We start from the raw sequence: 25,237 nt of genomic DNA, 5'->3' as shown, positions 1-25,237 counted from the left end.
TGTTGATTGATTGATTTTAAAAATAATTTCAAAGGGATGTTGCCTCATTGAAAATACTAAAAAAACACAAAGCCGTTGTAGGACGCGTTAGGACGCGTCCTGCTGCCACGAAGGGCGCTAATATCATTAAACATATCACTTGATTCGTTCACGGCTTGCAGTTCCGTGTTTAACAGGATTACGAATAATTTGACGAAATTTTTAATAAATTAGCTTTAGTTTTTTATCTTTAGTTTTATTTGGTTTATCTTTAGTTTTCTACATGTGTTCTTTCTTTAAAAAATAATTAAGTTATGGGTTGTTGTAATAAAATAAACATGTGTCAAATATTTAACTTTATTTTCACATTTGAGACTGCATTCTATACAACGAACAAGGATTGGTTAAAATTACGACACGCATTGTTACACAATTCTTACATAATAGGTATTTGATACAAAAAAACACCAGAAGATTAGTTAAATCTAGACTGTTTTTATTTTTTTAACTAATCACTGATTTTTCCAAATCTTATAACTAATGAAATATTAAACAACTGTTTTACATTATTCTTTGGTGTGCTAGCCGTTTGGGACATTTTGAACTCGCGAAACATTTTTTCGGCAAAGCTTCCAAAGTCGGATTTTGAATAAACTCGTAAGCAACCCAGTTACATAGAAGGGCATTTGTGTGCTTTGTACAAGAAAGTGCAGATAATGAAATCATTTACAAATGAATATAATATGTACTACAAAATTTTACTATCATACAATCATTATAATAATTTGACTTCTTTAAAAAATAGATTTTGGGCGCAGAAACCAGTGGTATAAAAAATTGTGTTTAATCATTGCAAATTCACTTCGTGGCATCATTTTTATTTAATAAAAATATATATAACCACTATTAAGTTCCTTCATCAGTACGCAAAGTATAGGTACCTACTTAAAAGTATTGAATTTTATTGAGAAAGTAAAAAAATTGCGATTCGAGCTTTTTTATAAAGATAATGTCAAATTATGATAAGGTAAAACAATCGGTTTAGATTTACAAACAATGTTGCATAACAATTTGAAGTGCACTTTTTACAATATAATTTTGGTATTTACACAGCTGAATCATTTTATTCTTGAACTAAATTAAGCGATTTTCATTAACAAACGGCGTAGATGTATTCAAACATAATTATTATCATTAGTGGGATCAAAAAGTCTTCTAATGTAATTTAAAGATTGATTTGAAATAGGGTAATAATTACAAGCCTGCAATTACTGATACACGGAGAAAAATGAGAATTGATATTTTATTAAAAAAACTCTTAAAATTTTTTGGTAATCCGGTTAAAATTATCATATCGTAATACATATTCTGATTTTTATGAACACGTGTTCCGATATAACGATAATACGTTCGTATTTTACTAAAAGCTTCTTAGGAAACCTATCAACTCATTCGTTAAGGGCCTGATTTTTTGTTTTTAACCGGATCACGAATAATTTAAAGAGATTCTAAATAAATTAGCACAATTCAATATCAGTAACTTTAAACTCAATCAACGATGAGAGACTCGATATTTATTTCCATGAAAATTTAGTTGTTTTTGAAGTACGTTTAATTTAAAATGGATTTTCGGTAACATAACCATCTGGCGACTAGAGTGCACAAGGATCATTTGCTAACAAATACACTTATATATATATTGTATTACAATTAATCGGTGCCGATACACCGCCATTAGCATAAATAAATGAGATAAAGAATGATTAAATAATATTAAATAAAATAATCTAAGGGAACTCTTTAGTACATAATATAAATTTGGCGTTTGAAAGTACAGATGATTTCCAAAATAAGCGTCAAACATTCGTTAAATAGTACAAAAAAACTTTGGTTTGAAACTAAATTAACAATCATTAATAATTAAAAAACATTTATTGAATGTACAACACATTTTTTTTAAAGATGACAAGAATAACTATAATTCTATATGCACACAGTTTTAGTACTATTCAATCCTTATAAATATCTTACAATACATAATTTTTTTGAGAAAACCTCGGACGGAAATAATTGTTTTTAAAAACAAGGCATAAATGGCACTTAAAAAGGCAACTGTTTCAAAATGGCACCTATTAAAGAGGAATTTAAACGTATTACTTCAAAATATTTTCCCTATTGACAAACTTTGTAAATGAAAAAAACATAAACGAAGGTGTTGGGACTGATATTTCCAAACATCAATATTCGTTTAAATGCCAAATCGAACTGATTAAAGTGCACAATTTACGTTATCACTACATCTAAGTTTCGGTACATATTAGCGCTTCACAGAAAAAAAACGTTATTTTAACATAAAGAATATGTACATGTAATTATCTAGATTTTTCAATGATACATTGATCATCGCACGAAAAAAGCATGTTATGACTAATACTTCTATGTACAAATACAACTAAGGGACTTAATAAATATTAATCCTTAATGAAAGGTAGTTCTGGAAACTCATTATGTTCTTTATAATAATGTGGACTTGCATAATTATTAATAACTGAACCTTATTTTTTCATCACAATGCATTAGTCAAATCACCTAAATGAAAGTGATATTTGATGTGATAATTTTAAATGCAATACTGTTTTTAATATGCTGTTAAAACGACATAATTTTCTAATGAGACATCTGAGATTCACCTCGATAATAACTATGTAGATATACATGAGACGCACCTCTGTTGTCACTATTTCACTAGTGGTGTGAATTGGTACGATTTCTAATTTGAGATAATCCAAGTGCTTTGATTTCTTTGAGCTTTCCCATCGTAGTGACGCTTGTTTCTCGTGTGCATAGCTTCATTTATCCAACAAGTAAAATGTTAACGATACCTGATTTTCAATCGAAGATATGATTATGAACTGGGCTGAAATCGCTAAATATCTGCTAGGAAAATGTCGAGCGAGTGAGATCCAAATCTATCACGTGAAATGTATCGGGCTTCAAATTCAGCAATTGATTATCACCGTCATTGGCATTCGAAAGCTTTTACCTCCATTATCAGCATGTGAGTGTATTTGATAGAGCAGTAAGTACCATCAAACATAGTCCGTGATCTGATTCAATGAACACAAATTTGCTTTGAATTTAAGGTTATCATTTTCAAAATTGAAATTGATTGTGTGATGAATTCAGACAAGCGATAAAATACCTACGGGTATTAACATAATAATTTCTTAACGGAATATTATTTTTGTAATTTTCAAAATATGAACTGATTTGCAAAGAATTCAGAGTATCATGTGAGCTAGTATACAGGGTGTATCGGCACGTACCCGACAAACTTTAACCAGCTATTCCTTAGCACATTTGGAGTAAAAAATGTTATGGGCACTTTGCTGTCCGGTAACATTTTTTTTAATAAAAAAATTATTATTCATATTTTCACCACATGTCACCAATGTTTTATCCTTTGTCAAAGTTTGAAAACCCGTCTGGCAATATTTTGTTCGAGTTTCGTTGAATAATGCACGTACGTACCTACGTTGGCGCGCTTTTACAATCACAACGAAATGGCACGGCACCATTCGTCTCATTTTTAACTATTATTATTTAGTGTGTACGAAAGAGCGAAGACACTTTTTGACACACTTGCTAATAACAGCTGTTGAACACGAAAAAACAATTCAAATGACAGTGACGGAGTGTGGATTTTTTTTATTTATTTTTTGTTTTTAATGGAAAAAAAATGTTACCGGACAGCAGAGCGCCCATAACATTTTTTACTCCAAATGTGCTGAGGAATAGCTGGTTAAAGTTTGTCGGGTACGTGCCGATACACCCTGTATATTGATTTCAGTTGTCTGTGCGCCCTGCGTAACTGTGGTGCAATGAACTCTTTGAATTTATGTGTAATTTAAAAAATTGGAACTTATTGAAAATAACTTCAAATAATGAAATATTATTAACAGAAAATTATTTTGTGACGATTTGATCAAAATTGGGAACGATTTGTTAAGAATTCAGACTATCACGTGATTTTTCTAGAACTTGATAATGATGTTAGGTTAGGTTAGGTTTGGTTCAGCAACTGCTGGTGACGTGCGTAAGTTCCCCCGCCATCCTGGGTAAGGCCTTGACGGTGACGCTATCGCCGCCGTAGAAGTGGTGGTACTGGCGGGAGGCGTGTATGATGGAGGACGGAGCGGCGTCGGGATGCTGCGACTCGCGGTGCCGACGCAGGTCCACTTTGCGCTGGAAGGCCTTCTCGCACAGGCCGCACGTGAAAGGCTTGTAGCCGGTGTGCTTCCTCATGTGCGTGATCAGGTTGGAGCTTTGACTGAAAGCCTTTGAGCACACCACGCACTTGTGGGGTTTCTCGCCTGGGAACAAAACAAAACATCATAAGTATATTTATGTATTAACATACTACTGTCTATTAATATAATACATATAACGCGAGATGAAAAAAAAACATTTTTTTTACTATAATTTAATTTTCGACCTAGTTGCGCTTTCTCTTGGGCAGGCTAGTAGCCAATTTCAAAGAAAAAATACTCAGGATTGAATAATCCTACCCAGAAACTCGAGTCAGCAACTCAACCAAGCTCGCCGAATGCCAATCGGGTAGGACCGACATTTATTTCATATGTTAACTTCTGTAATTTTTTTTTTACAAGGTAATACATTACAAAATGATAACAAAGTAATAATGTATTATTCCCAGTGAGTTTATAAAACTCATTTCGGGAAAGACAAAATTAGAAAAGACAAGACAAATAAATAAAATACATTAAAATAAATAAATGCAGATGTTATTAAGGTGTTCCAGAGAAAGATGGTGTTAGTCATTAATGAAACTGCTAAGGAAATAGCTTTTAAAAGCTTTTGCCAATGTTTTTTTGTTCGTTGCCGGAAATTTTAAATTACCAGGTAATGCGTTATATTGTTTGTGTGCAATGTATTGTAAGGAGTTAATTCCAAATTTGGTCGTGTAAGTAGATGACGATAAATCTATTTGACTGTAAAACGAAGTATTTGTGTCTGTGAGTATATATCTTTGACATGTGTATCCCATGGAAGATTATATTTATTACGTACGGCTCTATTTTGAATTACTTGTATTTCGGAACTTTTTTTTTGGTAATGGTGCCCCAGATACTAACTAGATAACTCAGGTGGGAGTGAATCATAGCATAATATGTTGAACGCAGTAAAGATGTGGGGAGCACACCTTGGAGTCGATAGAGTACACCGGTTATCGGGGAAATTTTGGATTTTACATTCTCAACATGGGAGTTCCACGAGAGGTTAGAGTCTATGATTAACCCCAAATATTTCGTTACTTGAACATGTTGTAGCTTTTCATTTCCAAGAATGATATTCATACCCATGTTATCTTTTTTTCCGAAAGTAAGGTAATGGGTTTTTTTAACATTGAGGCTTAATTTGTTTAATCGAAGCCATTTAGCTAGCTTTGCGAGATCTTTATTCATTAGAGCTTCAAGTTCCTTTAGATTTTTACAATGGTAGTAAATCACAGTATCATCAGCGTAAAATTAAAGTTTTCCCGAGATGCCACATTTATTATATCATTGATGTATACTAAGAAAAGTAGAGGTCCAAGAATGTTATCCCATTCTAGAGAAATGTCAGATGTTCAGAGATTTGCCCCGTGTGTGTGTGTGTGATTGCCACTAATGCATTGTCTTACATATCGAGTCTATCTACCGAGTTCCAGCTCGATCGGATGTCGGGAAGTGTGTTAATTTCCGCTTCCAAGATTTGCATTCATTACCGAACCAAAGTGAAATTGAAATAATTGGATTAACAAACAATTGGACATAATAAATCATAGAATAACGAATCCTTCCATACAAATATGAATGGAAACAAATGTCTCCACTGTCCCTCTTACACTCGTATGACATCGCATATCTCCACCTCATTAGAGTTTCATAATCAAGATGAAACCCAGTTTTATATTGGAAATTTAAGGCCTGATTGGCCAAATATTTTGATAACGAAACCCGTCCACATGGCGTTTCTTGTGTTCTTTTTAAATTATATGTATAAGAGACATAAATTTACGATAAGATTGAAACCACCCACAGTCTGAAAAATGTTCACATTAAATTCCCTTATAGGTAGATGTAATTTGAGGAATCATAATACGTTAGGTCTTGAACTATTTAATAACAATATTGCCTACTTCAACCCACTTTCTCGAATGCGTCGTTTGTACAATACTATTCAATGTGACTACATAGACATCCGTACAAAAAGCAAATCCTAAGCAGTCATTATATTAACATGGTGGGTTGGATAAGATATGTTTTTAGTAATTACTTTAAACTACCAAAAAAATCACAAAGTTTTCCCTCAAATCACGAGTAATCGCATTTAATAACCGACATTTTAAAATAAACAAAATAAACAACAAGTAAAATAAGTGATGTACATAATAAATTGTAGATTGGGTATTTTGGCAGAAAATCCGAATTTACATTTCGTATGAAAGGGCTGCACAAACGTTCCTCTTAAATGTGTAGATATCAAATTGAAAAAGAATAATGTCATGGTAAGATTATAGGTTTATGTACATATGTATATGTAAAAATGATGCCGCCTGCTTCTTTTAACCTTTATCGATATACTATACTATGCGATGGTATACGCATTTGAGTTAGGAGGTCATGGGTTATTCGTCGCGTTTGTTTTGGCGATGTTTCGTGTATAATGTGATACGTGGGCGCTGACAAGTCTGCTGTAATGTTGGTCAATTTTGAAAATACCTTTAGTCCTAACAAAATGGCTCTTTTGAAGGAACGTTTAAAAAATATATATTTATTAGATGAAAATTAAAATCTTATTAATAATGTTCGAAATATAACCCTCGACAATCTTTCCTTGGGTTTTTATTCAACAGAAAGATAAATAAATATCTGACAGTAGTTCGATGTTTACTGATAAGTGATTGTTGTGTTGAAGCCATTATATTATTGACAGAGAACTTTCAGTAAATTGTCGGTCTTAAATTCTCGATCGCCGATACTGATTTTTCAAAATAAGGTATAAATTATACCAACTCAACAGATAATATGTTCATATATTTATGAGAATATTATATAATATTTCCCCAGAATCGCGAGTTATGTTCAGATTATTGAATTTTTGACGAGATGTTTAATGATATTTTGGCACACGAGGGGTTAAACAAGTGTTTTATTAGTGACATTTATACTGTAAAATAATTTTAAATTGCTGTTTTTCCATGCTTTTTTTCAAAATTAAACCTTTAAATCCAAATGTTTGAAATTGTCCAACCCCTAGCAAGTACGGCAGTAGGTATGAAAAGTGAAACTTTTCAGTCACGAAAGGCTTACGTAAGTGGGAAATTTTTTAGTACAAGTTTTAGAATATTTAAGTCACGGTGTTTTATGAGGAAATTCTTTATTCCTACTGATTTAGCAATGACACCCCGCGAGAGGCAGAGAAAGGAAAAAGCACAATATTTATTTGCGAAACCGTTTGCATTATTTGCAGTATTGCTAAGTTATAAAGAATCTCTTCTAATTATTATTGGTAATTCGGTTAAAATGGGATTGCAGGCCTTAAATAGTGAATTAATAGGTTTCCTGGTAAACTTTTTGAAGATTGTGTTCATGAAAATACGATTTTTTTTGCATTTCGTCATGCAAATGCACATGCACAAAATGCGAAAATATTCTGATTTTCATGAACTCGTGTTCTGAAATCGTGATAATATATTCTGGATTACCAATAGTTTGATGAGATTCTTAATAGATTAGCAATACTCATTTTTCTCCGTGTTTAAATACTCTTTAACACACTATGAAATGTTGATTGTTTATAATTTTTTATTAAAAAACTCCACCTAATTCGTCTTATTTCCTCTTGGAACCTTTGTTCTTCATTGATTGAATATTGATGGTATTAATCGATATAATAAGAAAAACACACAATTTTTCAATTGTTCGGAAGGTTTCCGATTTGATATGTGATTACGACAGTTCCCACACAAAAACACTGAAATAAGCTCGTATGTTTGTGTAATCCATGAAAAATAAATAATTTGATTAGTCAAAACGCATTAATTTGATGGGTTCGCGATCAATCCATCACGCATTAAATTGGAACCGGAAGTGATGCAACGAGCATTTCAGTGTTGCCACGTGATCGCCACGTGACGCGAAAAGCGCGCCAAACCCAGCCGGAAATGTCCGGTTCTAATTATGAAAGATAAAACTAACTCATTTTTGACGTTTCCGGTCGTGTGAGCAAAGTAGATCCAAAAGGGTAAATTTACTTTAAAAGTTTTGCAGCCGTAACTGTAGCTTTTCAAAGAAGTAACGTATGTACTTTTATATTATATAATTCAAATATGCCAAGATAATCAAACACACCAATTTCGGTTATCTATGATGTGCGTTATTCCCGCGTGAAATTATTCACGTTCAATGAACGTGAATAATTTCACGCGGTTTGAAAACTAACGTCATTTTCAAAATTGGAACTGCTGGTTTAATCGTTTTAAGGTAGTTTTCAATTACAAAAGTTGAATTGTTTACATGGATAAAATTCTTTGTATGGGAATAAAATGTATTTTCGAAATAAAATTATTTATCTTTTTTACTTCTATAACTGAACTCCTGAAGCTCTTTAACTTTGAGCACCTTACCCCCGGGCCCTCTTTAGATATTTTTAAAGTATTTTGATGAATATCTCCAATATATGTTATAGACGCCTATACAACAGGTACAGAAGATGCAATTTAATATTTAACTTATTCCATTTGGGTTCAATCTGTTGACAAAGAAATTAAATTCAACGATAAAATTTTTTCTTAAAGTGGGGTAAATTATATCCTCTGTACACAAGATAGTTTCAGTTTATACCCTTTTCAAATTAATAATATTACAGGATTGCTTTTAATTCTCCAAACACGTCATGATTCCAATTAATTTCCTCATTTTTCCATATCATGTTCGCACTCCCCACTTCCGTGCTTTCAACCAGTGACACCACATAACGCCATCTCAATTAAGCCTTTGTACAAATAAAGAAAGGTGTGTTGATAATGATTAGAAAACACACCGAATTAAAACAAGTTACGAATGTTAACGATAATGTTTGCTTCTAGCAATCACTCAAAATTGTCATTTAAAAAATCCATTTAGAAATGACGTGATAGAATAATAAGCCTTATAATATGTTTGCCCACTTTATCTAATATCTTGTAGCAGTGAATAGTGATGATTTTTTTAATAGGGCGCCTTTGCTATTTGAGCACGAACATTGGAATAATAACCCTGTTCAAATACTGAAGGTGCGAGTTGTAATAAAAAAATAATTCAATTTAATATGGATTTAGGAAAAAGTTTTCAGAACAGACAAATTGCTTGCGTGAATATATAGTGTTTTATTGAAATTTAGTCAGTGCAATATTATGAAAAGTTTATCTGTTAGTAAGAACGCCCATGATAAATAATGCCAAAACAAGGGATCGAATTCTATACGATCTCTCGACCACATTCAAGTTTGTTGTGATGGCAATGTAGCATAGATTCACAATCATGCCTGTGGAAGCTTACTCTTAGGTAGGCGACATACACCACCAATGGGATTGAAATAGGCCAAGCCACGAAAATATAGCGTTCTTATGGCGTGGTCTGTCACAGACTTAATGATAAGAAAAAAATATAATATGTACGTGGTACAGGGGGGAAACTGCTTAATCTAGACCACATTTGGAGTCGATTTTGTGGTAAAACTTTTTTTGATTTGAGTTTTCGTTTTCGAGTAAATCAAGTGCGAAGTTAGATTTTTTTGATCATATTTGAAAAAAATCGGTCACTAGGGAGTTACTATCAGTTGTGTATCTGTTTTGAAATGCGTCCAAGCAAAAAGTAAAAAAAAAATTGATTCATTTGTTACAAAGTGTATTTTTAAAAATAAATAATCCAGCTTCAGCAAGCTTCGAATTTTTTTATTAAACCTCTATTAACCTCCTTTGTCATGATATTTATAATAATTAAGTAATCCTTTTGGCGGACACCCCAGGCACCCGAACACAGCGGGTGTATTCATTAAGTTAAATACTGCTATGTTCTAGTTTTTATTACGGTCTTGTGCGTTAGTTATTGGAGTGATAAGAACAGCTCTGAATGACTTGCTAAATATCCAATTACATACGCTTACATTTAAAAACAAAAACCTTTTTAAATTGCAAAATGATCCTAACAATCATTAAAAAAGAATCTTTTACCATGAGAATTATTAGGTAATACAGATACAAGTGGCACAGATTTCAGTAGCCATATTGAATAACAAATCCCCGATTACCTAAATGTCAGTAGGTAAATGTATATTGGTGGTTATCCTACTTATGTAAAAGAGCTCAGCTGCGATTTTAAGCAGCTTAAAGCAAAACCAGTACAGATTTTCAAAACAAAATAATAGCCTTTATTTTTTACTGAAATTTCGAATTCATTATTATGTTTTTGAATTTACTAACTTTGTGACGGAAATTTTTACATTTAACTACGTACATCTTATGTTAAATGTAACCAGTGTCATTTTTAGTGCACTATTACTAGTTAATTCCAATTTTATAAAAAAACATCTCAGCACTCCGACTGGCAACATTATATAAACCCGTGTAATGCCGACTTCCTGAGAAAAACGTCTTCATCTGTCTTATGTATTTTCCCTGGGGTTTTTCCCAGGAAAGAAATTCGAAAATATTCTTAGGTTTTATTATATTTTCCATAAAGCTAAATAAGTAATCTTCACAATAAAACAAATTATATGAGTCTCTCCTCTAAATAAATACAGTACAGTGCCTTGAAAATCGTAAATATTTTTCACTTTTACAACATGACAGTTCAAAGTTAAAATGAATACCTATAATAGTACGAATAAAAAATATTTAAATATGTCGATACGTTACAAAATTCAATAAAACCTGGGAAAATATGATGAACTACAACCAAACCACGATAGATTCGTTGGCACACTACGGGTACAAACGTCAGAAATCCACAGTGGATTTATCAGCACATTAAGAGTTAATGAACAATTCCATATGAGTATATTATTGAGCTGCGTATCAAATGCGTGAACCACTATTCGAAGGGGACCGCTATTATTATTTTAAAGAAAAGTTCAGCCTTGTTAGTGGTAAACGTCTGGAATAGAAAAATCTTTAGCAGTGTTTCATGACCTAGGTGTAAGAATGAAAAATAGAATATTTCGTGAAGTTTGACAATACATTAGAAAAAAAGCTTACCGGTATGAATGTAGGTGTGTTTCTTCATGTCGGACTTCTGGTGAAACCTCTTTCCGCAATACTGGCACGGGTAGGGCCGGGTGTCGGAGTGGATCAGCAGGTGAGTGGACAGGGTGCTGGACCTCTTGAAGGCTTTGCCACATTGCTTGCACTGGGGACAATACAAAAACATATTATACTTTCAACATATTAATCGTTTTCATTAAGATTATAAATAAATTAACAACAATAGAATAAACATAAAAAAGTTTAAAGAATAAACTGGAATCCTTGAAATATATATATTTCTTGAAAAAATAGTAAATAGTTAAGCTGCATTGATTATGATAACTCAAATGCAACTTGTTATTTAAATTCACTAAAAAATGTTGAATTATTTTGGCTCTAAATGTATCAAAATTTAAATCGAAAATATCAGCAACAAATATTAATTCATTGTCAAGTTTATGAATCCTCTCCACGACATAATTGAACACAAAATTACCACGCATTATTCATTATAATGCATGTATTGTTTCAGTAATTCTTTTAAATAGACCAACAACGAGAATCAAAGCCACCTACGTAAAATCCCTTCACTCTTGGCGACAATCAAAATCAATGTCTACTAAAAAACTCCGGAACTTTCTGTATTCCTTTTCAAAGGACCTACGTAACATTCTCCCAACCTCTTGTGCGAATGTGCCGACTATAAATACATCCACTTTAGTGGCTAGATAGAGGACATATTTACCGATAACTTCCAGAACTTTACATAATTTCTCGAATCTCTCGTTTTAACTTGGCTTCACTTTACCCAAACTTTATTGTCTCTTGTTTTTTTGGTGTAGTCTTATCAACCAAACTTTGTTTCACATACTTATTTGATTTATTCTTACACATTGTTGTATACACCCTTATTTTAATGTCGATATTTATTTCTTTATAAAAAAATTAAAATATAACATAAAGAAGTCAACAAATGCGTGGTGACAGATGCATAAATACGAAGATTCTGCAGGCAGATAAATTGATGCAGTAACTGGATTATTAACTTAAAATCAACTAAAGATTTTATTAAAATGATTTACCTAATATTAGATAGGTTTATTTTATTTTGGTTTTTATTCCAATAATCTTTAACTATTCCCGATATATAATAATGATAACTATAATATAACAATAGCGAAAAGATTTGAAATGGAACTTCTCATTATTACCAATTCACTGAAAAAATCCGTCGCTTAAAATGATTGTCTTAAGTTTCAAGCTGTCACGAACACCTGAATTCTCATTGCAGTCCGGCGGCTATCAAGTATTAATAAGTAGAAAGTTAGAAATGATTGGAAAAATCCAATAAAATGATAGCCAGCTATAATAACAAGTGGTAGATATCGGAGGACGGGTATATTTCACGCCGCCGTAACAGGGGGTGTAATGGTCGGTTTGCATGGCCGGGCACGGCAAGGGTTGGATCACCCGCTCATAAAGAAATCATTCCTAATAGCTGGGAAGGATTTTACTCGCAGTTGGTTGGAATCAGAGTTTTTAGAACCTTTATTCGGGGGAGTAAGGGTTGGGGGTAGGTACTGGAGACAGACACGACACTTTTATTATTCTCTCATTAAAACTTCTAATTATAAGGCAGTACGATATCCTTCACTTTGAAAATGATTGATTCTTCTTGCGAGTGATATTATTTATTTTGTATTAGGGTTAAAAATAATCATTTTCTCATAATGGGACACAAAAACTTATATTATTAATTATTGTAATCATGTAAAAGTCTTCATGGCGTAAAACTAACTAACTAACTAATTAACCATCACGCCGTTTCCCCGCAGGGGTAGGCAGATAGGACGGACCGCCAAACAACTCGGTCTTGGCACACACTCCTTGCCTCATTCACATTCATACATCGTCTCAATACATACTATTCTATTATTCTGACTCTTGATATGGCCCGACTCGAGTATCTGATTCACTTGATCGTGCCATGTCTTCCTCGGGCGTCCCCGACTTTTGCTACCATTCGCATTTGCATCATATATCCTCCTTACACTCCTATCTTCGCTCATTCGCTCTATATGCCCAAACCATCTAAGCGTCCCTTTCTTAATCTTATTGATTACGCTTACATCAGCCTTGCACTCTTTGCGGATCTCCACATTCCTCACACGATCAAACATGGTTTTATCACACATACGCCTCAGGGATCTCATTTCAACAGCATTTAATCTACTTTCATCCTTTCTTTGCCAGTTCCATGCCTCACTTCCATACATCAAGGTAGGTACCAGCACTTCGTTGTGGACTGCTAACTTCGCTTCTTTCGCGTAAATAAATAAATAATAAAAATGTAAGAGTTGCTTTGTTCTAAATTTTAAATCTACGAAAGTTTTTCGAAAAATCTATGGGTACAGCTAGTAAATAAATAAATATTCATGTACAAGCCATTGAAAGAATAAAAAATAAATTCTTTCATTTTTAAAGTTTTTAATCACCTAAGTATGAATCACCTATGTATTATTAATTTTCTTAGTCCAACTATGTATATTATTTCAAATATGGAATGTATTGCATTGCACTACTCCTGCATACATTCTGGAATAAATTCTCATTCTTATGATTATTATTAAAATAGGTATTCCTGCAATTTTGTCTGACAGAAAGATTTTTACTGATTTAGTATGTCTAAATGTCTTAGTATATTTTAAAAGATGAATTTCATAGTCCAGAATTGCTTCCATTGATAAGCTTTCGGATCTACTACTCGGAATACTAGAAGTCGGGATTTATTTCAGTGCAGAAATTCTGGGACTAACTACCATATGTATTTCTCATTGGCCAGAATTCTTATGGAGTGAAATAATTACACCGAGTCAGTGGACATCTTCAATGTATCACTTAACAAATACGAAAGATTGTTACTGAGGGAGTTAGTTATGTATAATAAATACTGTATAATTTTTACTATTTATATGTAAAAGCACCAAAAAAGAGCGTAAATAAATAAATGTGATTAGTGGCTCTTAGAAAAAGGCACCGATTTGAAGATACGACCACACAATATGAAGGCATTTAAAAATGTTGTGAAATATGAACAAATTTACCATTTTTTATTTCTTTCTAATCTCTTTTTGTTGGGATACGGATTACGTAGGTACTAAAAATTAAAAAAAAAATTAACCACACTCATTATATTTTAATGGCGAATCTCATGCCAATTATTTTTAAATTATTTAATATATTGATTTTGTTTTAACTGTGCTCTTTAAAACTGTTTGTGGAATTTTAAACTTTAAGTAAAATAACTACATTTTAACAACTTTAAGACGTACATTATTCACAAGCAAATAAAATTTCCATTAATGGGATTTATTTCGAAGTTTTGGATATTGACGTCAAAACGTCTGAAACTACAACTACATATTGTTAATATATTCATAAAACTTTTGTTTCTTGTCAGCCTTCAGTGAAGTTAATCGATATTCAAAATAATGTCAGTTCAAAGGTCAAATTAAATATTCGAAATGATCTATTACATACGCCGTCTTTACAGCACAAATAAATTTTAGAGGTGATGTTTGATTTTTAGTATTAAGTACCTACCTATCTGACTCGCATTCAAAAAGATTGTTCCAAATTCTGACACATTACTCAATGCCATTTATATGTTATAAGTAGCGCAGACATAGTCTTAATTCTAACAAATCAACAAGACAAAAGTTCCAATTTTGAAAATGTGCTACATATATTACATTATAGGTAGGTACCTACTTTAACGCGTGCCTGAATTCTTCACAAAATCTATTCCAATTTTGAAAATCTCATTTAAATTCCAAACAAATTTGAGTTGATTAAACCAGATTTCACGCAGAGACAACTGATATTATTATGTTTGATTAGCAGGTACTTTATCTCGCTTGTCTGAAGTCTTCACATAATCAGTTTCAATTTTTCATTGCAAATGATACTTAAATTCAAAATAAATTCGAGTTCATTGAATCTGAGTTATACAGAACAGAAATTAGTATTTTTAATTATTATTTAGTGAAACAAAAAAGCGCTGATTCGATTTCAAAAAGTTATTTCTTCATCTTGATCTAATTGACACAAGGAAATGGTTGAACTATGGATTGGCTATGATTGAAAATCGAAGACTAGATCTATAGAGCCACATTTCTTAATCTGTATGCTCAGCTGTACTGGATACAGTCTACAGTAGACCATTCCAAATAGATGATTTTGCCTGTTTCATTTCAATATCAGACATTTTTCCATCAGAATCACCTGTTTGTTTGGACAGGTGTAAATTACGCAATACAGTACAAGTATCAAGCAACTCTGTGGGACCAATAACTTTTGTATGATGAAAAACCAATAACTCTCTTTAGTGTCTTGTTTTAAGAAAACATGACGTGATCATCACCAATTAGCCAACGTGGAAACCCTGGTGGGCTGCACTTTTAAGATTTTAGTACTACCTCACAGCTTGATGTTAGGTATAACCGCGAAACTAGAAACATAGAATAAAACTGAAAACAAAACTCCTATAAAAGCGTGCGTGTCAGTTTGACCAAAGTAAGCTAAAATTTTCCTTAGTTCTGGTTAAATGTATGAAATGTTTTCAAATGTCGAAATTTTTTATTTAGTAAACAATCAATTTTATGGCTTATTAAGCCTAGGCTCTAGACTAGGGGACTCTACTTTAACTTTATTTTGGGAATTATTTGTACAAGTCCAAATTCGAACATTATCTCATAACTAAACAGTAGAAAATCTACATAGTGTAACAGTAAAAACTCCAAACGGAGAGCGTTTTTAAAATTATCGTTATTTAGAATGAGGGATTCCAGTCCATTTTTTATCAATTAACTTAATAACCACTCTAGTGATTTTTGGCATATTATGCAAAACGTCTTGAGTGATCGTCATTATATGACATATCATCCATGATATGTCATTTTTGACTCGCAGAGTTTGCGCATTTATGATTTGTTATTTTTTTTATAAATTATTTAAGTATGGGATAAACGGTAAAATATAGGTGAATTAATTAGATAAATAATCGTTCACATTTCTCCGTATTAAAATTTAAAAGTATGATTTTTGTAAAATTTTTATTTAAATTACCAATTCGAACGCCAAACACAAAACTTATATTCCAGTTATTGACGCGAGCACTCGAGTGGTTAAATAACAGTATATTTTTTCATTGTTATAGTTAGTTTTAGTAATTAAAATTATTATTTTTTATTTTTCTAGTCTCTCGAAAACGCGTCAAATCTTTAAGACGTTATTTCTTTAAGATTACTCGCTTTTTACATTGAAGAACACTAGGTAAAATGTTAACTTCTCATCAGTAATGTTATTGTATTTATTTATTTATACATACGCCTAAAAAGGCTTTTACATAGAAGTGAAACATGATGCAGTGTACATAGGAGAATATGTATTATACAGGAGATATTGACAGTAAATAGATGTAATCCATTTTAAAGAAGGTAAAAAATACACACTTGTAAAATTGTGATTACAAGTATAGTGAGAAAATATTAAAAAATATGAAGCAATATTAGTAAAACGTAAGAGTAACATAAAGTAAAAAAGAAATTACAACAACACTACATATAAGACAAATCATTAAAACTAATTTACCAAAGCCACTCTAATTTGTAGGAATCAACAAAGTGTTGGTGTAGATTATGCTTAATTCTATATATGGAGTCAATAAATAAATCAATAGCACCCCCATACTTGTTGCCCAGATCATGCATCCTATTGGTCAGTGAGTGTGTCTGATAGTTGGTCGAGTATGTATTACAGAAGAATGTTATATTTTGTCTTGTATTCCTAGTCGGCACATGTAGTTTAATAGTGGCAAGGATGGCAGGACTATCAATTAAGTTGTAAATGACTCTGTGTAACACAACCAGGTCTGAAATAATTCTCCTGTCAGACAGTGTTATTAGATGCAATTGATTCATCAAACTGACATAATTAATGTAATCAATAGGAATTCCGAGCTTAAAATTTACGTACTTAAGAAATTTGTGCAGAACTCTTTCTATATTATTGGAGTGAACTTTATATAAAGGGGACCAAATAGGTGAATTATACTCCAATTGACTTCTGACTAATGAAATATAGAGGGTTCTCATACAATCTATGGACTTAAAATCAGTTAAAGTTCTGCAAAGGAAGCCAAGCATCTTTAAAGCCTTATTAGTTACATAGTTGATGTGTTCAATGAATGACAAGTTTTCATCGAATATTACACCCAAGTCACGAATATGTGATACTGGTATTATTTTAATATTATTTAATGTATATTCATGTAATATATTATAACGAGTTTTGGAAAATCGTATTACTTGACATTTCTGAATGTTCAAAAATAAAGCATTGAACCAAAGTGCAAAAAAGCATCCATGACCGCATCTGATAAACGATTTACCGGTGTTTAAAAACCTGCATTTTCACATGTTCAAAGGCAAATGGGGACCGGAGTTGCCATATGTTCTAAAATACCCAAAAGAGTTGAAGAAATATTCTAACTCCCCATAAAATTCCCACAAATTTGTTTACCTCCAAATGAAACAATTTTGGATTTTTTCTTTCGTTCAAGCTTTAAAAATAGTCTTTTTTTTTAATTTGCCGCGAACGAAAACGAAAAATAAGGCGTTCTCACAATTATTGAAAATATTGTTTTTTCAATATGATTCGATAATTATGAAATACCCGTAATCCCCAAATTTTCCCCACAAATTTTTACCCGCAAAAAACCCAATTCTTGAAAAATCTTAGAAATTCCCCTCAATTTGGGGAATCCTTCACGAATTCTAGCAGAGACGGCTTTTATCTATTTTTGTACAAATTCAAGACCTGGACACTCTGAACAGTGTATTTGGGCAGTTTATCTTTCAACCAATTCCCATTCATTAACCATTGACACACTAAATATTCTAAAGTAGAAAATCCTTCGCAATCAGAATATTGAATGCCTAGAATTAGAATAAAATGGTTAATTGCACCATTTAAGGTTTTGATGAGACCGGTTGTTAATTAGACGTGGCGTGTCGGTTATTAGTTCGCCAATTAGTCGATATGCGTTCATACTTCTAGGACACGAAATGTTTAATTGTAATTAGCGGTGGAGACGGACAGATTTAACTTCATCACGGAATGAAGATTTTAACTTTGAACTGCGTCTAATTAATAGTTTCAAATGAATTATTATCTACCAGCAAGATTAAAACATAAAACGCTCGCAATGAAGAAGTATCCTAAACCAGATTTAATTAGTCGTGTTTTTATCGACAGTTTGTTGAACTCAATATAATATATTGTTTTCTTTAAATAATTTGATATGTACTCTATTGCAGATAAGGATTGTAAATGCGAACGAGAATAATAAGCATGCCATTTTATCTGAGATAATTTATAACTGGAATAATTCGAAGATACTCTTAGTATCTCCTTGCTGAAAGACCATTTCAAGCGAGGTAAATTCAGTATTGAAGCGTTGCTTGAAATGGCTTTCGCCGTGTTGGTGACCAGACCTGAATAGCCAGGTACTTTCACACATTACTCTTCACCATCTCCTTCTACTCACCACGAATGCCATAGTATCGCTGGCTTCAGATGATGGTGAGGAGCAGTTGGGATACTTGTGCGGTATTAAAAAAAAGTTGTAGGATTTGTGAAACTTATTGCCTTTCAAAAACAAATATTGTCAGTCTTTAACAATTATATTTTTGTTGATAAATAGAGAGATTTAATAAATTTATTATAATCAATAGTTATAAGTGTTTTCTGCGTGCAAAGTCGTACATTCTCCAAGCTTAAGCTTTCTAATAAAACCGTGTTTGATGAATTGACCCGTCAGGTAAATCTGCCAAATTTTTAAACAAAAGAAATACACACTTCAAATAAAGTATGATTAATTAATAAAATAATGTTGGTACGTACTTAATCGTTTGTCTGATATGATTGTCACTTATTGTTTCCAATTTTGAAGACTAAACGTTTATTAAACTCATATGAACTTATACGCTATTACTAGGGTATTAATAAAACTTTTTTTAAATAAAGACAAACTTCTACAATCATGATATAGATATTACAAGCATGATATAGATATTACAAGCATGATATAGATATTACAAGTATGATATAGATATTACAATCATGATATACATATTACAAGCATGATATAGATATTACAAGCATGATATAGATATTACAAGCATGATATAGATATTACAAGAATGATATAGATATTACAAGCATGATATAGATATTACAAGCATGATATAGATATTACAAGCATGACATAGATATTACAAGCATGATATAGATATTACAAACATGATATAGATATTACAATCATGATATAGATATTACAATCATGATATAGATATTACAAGCGTGATATAGATATTACAATCATGATATAGATATTACAAGCATGATATAGATATTACAAGCATGATATAGATATTACAAGCATGATATAGATATTACAAGCATGATATAGATATTACAATCATGATATGGATATTACAATCATGATATAGATATTACAAGCATGATATAGATATTACAATCATGATATAGATATTACAAGCATGATATAGATATTACAAGCATGATATAGATATTACAAGCATGATATAGATATTACAAGCATGATATAGATATTACAATCATGATATGGATATTACAATCATGATATAGATATTACAAGCATGATATAGATATTACAAGCATGATATAGATATTACAAGCGAAAAATAAGTGCAATACTGGAGGGCTTAGCTAGCAGACGATTGAACCCACGACGTTTGGGAAGAAACCGACGCATTTGTCCAATCATCCATAAACCGGTGTATTGAAATTTTATGTAACTTTCTGACAGGATTATTCAGGCTATATAAACAAGTGATACGTATGCTGTTGTTATGATGTGTGTAATAAGCCATTTGTTTAATCGATTTGCATTTTCATATGTTCATAGATGGGATATAAATCGTTCATAAGACAATAATTCTTAGAAAATCTCCATATAAGTTATTCACAGCAAACTCAGGTGCTCGTGGCTTACATATGCTCGTTGATTTTTAACATTTGAGACGCAGTTCATGTCATTGAAGATTTTTTCTGAAATATTTACATGTCCTTCAGAACTCTACATAATTTGGAACTAATATAATCATTAAGGCGATGCACTACGTAGTAATTTAAAATCATGTGTTTTTGGTTTGAAAATTTGGTAGCCTAGAAATGTTTAGGATGCTTTAATTAAAAACTGCAAGTAGAATACATCCTGGCTTTTGAAATATTCGAGTATTTTTTATATAAGTCTTTTTATAAGCTCAGAAAAAAATAATGTATAGGCCTATGAAAACTGCTTTAAAGTTCAAAATCTCCTACTTACGAACCCGTTTTTGGTTATGGTTTTATTGTATAATTTGGAAAATTAAGTTATTTATAAAATGATCAAAAAACATTAAAATATTTGTGCCTGAACATCTACAAAATAAAATAAAAGGCACTTTTTGGCCTTGTTTTTTTCTTGCATAAATTAAAACAGGTGGATTGTGTGAAGCTGGAATTTAAGCCTTAACGCCATCTACGTAAGGTGTGTTATTGATAGCGGCTCGATTCAAAATATTACACGACGTAGTGCATCCCCTTAAAATAGGCAAGTTATAAAAGGCTCAAGGTTTGGATTGCACGTGTGAATTTGTACAAATATTTTTTTTATTGTAAATCATTATAATCAACTCATAAACCTTCAGTGTCAAGTTGATTTAGAACACCCAGACAATATAAAGTATGCACTAGTGACACACTTAGTAATTAATTCCACTCAATATCAATTAGCCGGAATAAAAAAAATACGAAAACAAAATAAAATGCATAAAATTCATTAAAATTATGGTAATTAATTATTACAGACATATGCACGAAGAAAGAGGGTGATATTTATTCTAACATTTGGCACACATTTGTACCGGAAAGTGCATACGTTATTTGTTTATGAAAATCTTCATCAAATGCATCCATTTTCATTGCCATAAATTAACAATAAATCCATTTGTCTGCTGTTGTAAATACTCTCTTATGTTGACAAATGGCAGCTTCAAAACTGAATTAAACCGAGGCTGATTCAATAAGGTGCATAATAATTATTCCAGAATAACATAATAGAAACTGCAATTGATTTTATACAGTCGAGATAACCTTACAAATATTCATGAGGCCAACCAATAAAAAATATGGAATGAATTCTTTTATCTTTTAAAATTAAACGGAAATTATAATTTTTTTACGTGCATGAAAAAACGGACGACATTTTTTAGTATAATTGTACCTTTACGCAGACAAACCTAGACGTACTGAATTATTGTAAAATGCATAATAGAAATATCTTTCACGTTGATTAAATTGTTGATGAACATGTTACATATAAGATTTGTAACAAGGTGTGTGTGCATCACTTTACTTACATCGCATCTATGTGGGACCTTTAAGTACCTAGACATTGTAATTTTGCTATTGGTCAAATTGACAGCCCTGGAATTTTGACTTGGAGAGTTGCCATACCTGAGGGAGCAAGGATCTGTGATTTGTATTGGAAGCAGTCGCCAGTCGCCATTCTTTGATCACCAGCCCAGAGCGGCGGGCATTTCTATTGGCTGAGGTTCGACGAACACATTCGCCACTCCTGAGTGAGCATCAGCTTTGCATATGGAGCATTGACCATTGGATTGATGGAATCGGATGGCGTCTGCCGATCCTCATTGGTTAAGAGGGACCCTTTCGAAGACCAGCAGCGTCAGGCTGTTTTGCATTGGACTATAACATTATTTTTTGGATAAATTATAAACTGGGAAGAACCGGAATCTATTACTTCGTATCAAGAACGAACTGGTATCACATCTTCATTTTACCTATGCAAGCCCTTTACCAGACATTTTTAATAGTAGGATGCTAATTAATTTATTTTTTATTATGTCTTTTTTGTGGTAATACATTTTGGTATTCTTAATTTTTTTTTATTCGTAAATAATAAACCCATCCTTATTTTTATTTGTTGCCACTTAATACCACGGTAACAAACATTAAATTCACAGAGAAATCACTAAGTAAAATGTTTTCCCTCAGGGCCTATGCTATATTTGAGGATACTGTGTGTGGAGTCATTTTAAGGAAAGGAGAGATAAATCGTTCTGGGAAAGAAATGGGTATGAGTTGTTAGTAGGGATCCGGGGTCAGTTTGTGTAGGAGTGACGGACGCATAAATCATCATTGGCACTCCAGCCGGCTGGAGAAGTCAAAGGGTCTCTATCAATTAGCCTCTCTCCCGATCCGGCCCGCCATGCAAATGAACCCATTAAACCGGGAACCACTGCTAAGTCACCAAATCAAAAATTCGAATGCAAACCTATTTAGCCCATTTAACACGCTCTTTGTCTCTCTTACCCTTGCTTGACATTTTTTTTATATTAAAGGGAAATACGTATTACGTGTGATTATAAACTATTATATAACTATAAAACAATATGTTAATGTCTTTCGCTTATCACATAACGCAGGGCTTCCCTAACTGTGAGTCGCGACGCCCCGGGGCGCCGCGGGATCATCCCAGGGGCGTCGTGAGGCAATCTTTATAGCGAGAATATCGTTCCATCAGCACTGCAGCGTTAAGGGTTTTATTACCGTTTGCGACATCATACTCGTGTGAGACAGGTTTCTCTGCAGTTGCAGTAATTAAGAATAAGTACAGATCAAAAATAAATTTAGAGGCAGAGACAAGAGTGGCGATTTCGAAACTTCAACCTCGTTTTGAGAAACTATGCTCAGAAAAGCAAGCACATCCTTCTCATTAATACCAAAGAAAAAAATGTTTTTTTATCTTTTTTGTTTGCTTCCATTTTTGTGTTTATGTTGTGTTCTTTATTTTCTAATAAAAAATTTAGATACTATTTGGAGTTTTTCTGACAAATTGTTATTAGGTAACATACCCATACTACGTGACCCGTTCAGGGGGGGCTTCAAAATACTACGCTTGGTACAAATGAGCGGCGGGGGCTAAGATTTTTTTAAGGCAACTTCCCAAGGGCGTCACAGTTGAAAAAAGTTTGGGAAGCCCTGACATAACGTGTTTTGATTCCATTACACAATCATTTTACTAACACAAGTACACTAACCAATATAGTGAACGTGTGTTGTATTCAATCATTTGCACGGGTATAATAACAGAGCAATAAATTATTTATCGTTTCTCATATTTATTAATAATACTAGCGCAGATCCGTGAAAATCTCGGGAAATTATTATTGAAGGATTTTTGAAGCTAACAGTATATATAAAATTATATATTTACCTCAGGATCATTGATTTTCACAATCAATTGTCAATTTTCTTAATAGTGTAATTATATTTTTGTTGACAAATTAGAGCGATCGAAAACTATACTAATTAATTAATTTTCACCTTCTTTACCCACAGGGGTAGGCAGAAATTAAGAACAGCCATAAAATGGTTCTTGGCATACACTCCTTGCCTCATTCACATTCATGCATCGTCTCATACATTACATAATTCAGAATTGAAACGTTGCTAGAAAAGGATTTAGCAGTATTTGGTGACCAAGTGAATAGCCAAGTATTTCTCCATCTTCCTCTCCCTCATCTCCCTCCCCTTCCCTAACCTTCAGCTACACAACATACCCCATATAATGCCATAGTCTCACTGGATCCAGACGGTTTGGAGCAGTTGTAATCAGTACCAATTTTGAAATTTTCAGAGTAATCTTGACTTCAATGAACGTGAATAATGCCTTGCAGGAATATTTCACGTCACGCAACGATAACCGACATTAGAATTTTTGATCGCCAAAATCTTAAGCAATGACTATGTGAGTTGGAAGATATTATAACGTATCACGTTTGCTAGCATGATCATCAAAAAACCTAAAGCTACAGAAAAATTAAATCATAATTTAGGTAAATGATGGATAATCCTACCTGAAAGCTCCTTTCTCCTGAAGCTGTACTCCTCCCATTGCTAATTTTCTCCACGAAGAGATCTCCCTTTCCATTGGAGATAGTTGTAGATATACTTCCATTCTCTGGCTCCGTGTCCCAACTACCCGACGACGAGCACCTTCTCCCGAAGCTGTTGGCCAGTTCCCGGGGCGAAGGGTGGTTGTCCAGCGCGGTCCCGGTGGAGTCGGGCCGACTGAAGTTGTCGGGGCTCGAGGTGTGCCTGCCGTGGAACTTGTAGTCCGAATATTTGGTGTCTTCTTGTTCGCACAGACTGCCCGGGGACCAAATGCCACTAGGACGGGTTGAACTGCCGCGGTTTTTTGTGCTGAGATTTAAAGGCAGGTCGTCATCTGAGAAAAACAAATGAAATCATTCAAATTTTTTTAATGGAAAAACTTCACAGACTCCACAAACTTTACATAATTACCGTTAAATGGGGTGACTTTTCTAAACGGTTCAACATATAACATATGTTTTGATGAAAATTATTTTCCTCAGGGCCTCCTGTGTGGAGTTAATGTTAAAAAAAATCGTGTCTGTGTAACATGTTAAAGTAAAAAGATTTGATATAAGTTGAAATGGTAATTTACGATCTTTTTACTTCGGAAAACGTCAGTTTTAATGACTACGTGGGATGACTTTGAAATATTATTTTTATAAGCTTTCTACGCCAATCCCCCCAAAAAGTAATAATAGAAGTAAATAAGAAAAAGGAATAAGTAGTTAGGTATATAGGTAGAAATTGAAATACTATTCAATTTCAGGCCTTATAAGTATCCAAAATATTGATTCTAAATACTGATATATAAGAGGAAAGTGGAACATGAAAACAATACTAGGTTTACAAAGAATGAAGGCATTTTTATACCAAACTATACAATAACTACGGACAGCCAAACATAGAATATACCGTACC

At 32.7% G+C, this 25,237-nt stretch overlaps 1 protein-coding gene across 2 annotated transcripts in view; it reads right to left on the bottom strand.

Annotated features, from left to right (window-relative positions):
* Window positions 1–360: 360 nt before the first annotated feature.
* LOC149424132 (uncharacterized) overlaps window positions 361–25,237 on the bottom strand; it is a 36,825-nt gene continuing 11,948 nt past the window's right edge. For both annotated transcript variants that reach the window (XM_089631173.1, XM_089631175.1), the window contains exons 4-6: window positions 24,301–24,671; window positions 11,282–11,432; window positions 361–4,352 (exon numbers count right to left, since the gene is read on the bottom strand). In XM_089631173.1, the coding sequence (XP_089487299.1) occupies window positions 4,054–4,352; window positions 11,282–11,432; window positions 24,301–24,671 (821 nt within the window). In that variant the 3' untranslated portion in view covers window positions 361–4,053. The remainder of the gene's footprint in view (window positions 4,353–11,281; window positions 11,433–24,300; window positions 24,672–25,237) is intronic.

This window comes from Hesperophylax consimilis, chromosome 4 (genome assembly GCF_061612785.1).
Source record: "Hesperophylax consimilis isolate HC1 chromosome 4, BYU_Hcon_1.0, whole genome shotgun sequence".
NCBI lineage: Eukaryota > Metazoa > Arthropoda > Insecta > Trichoptera > Limnephilidae > Hesperophylax > Hesperophylax consimilis.
Note: the sequence above shows the minus strand (reverse complement) of the source record. Positions and strands in the feature narration are given on the sequence as shown.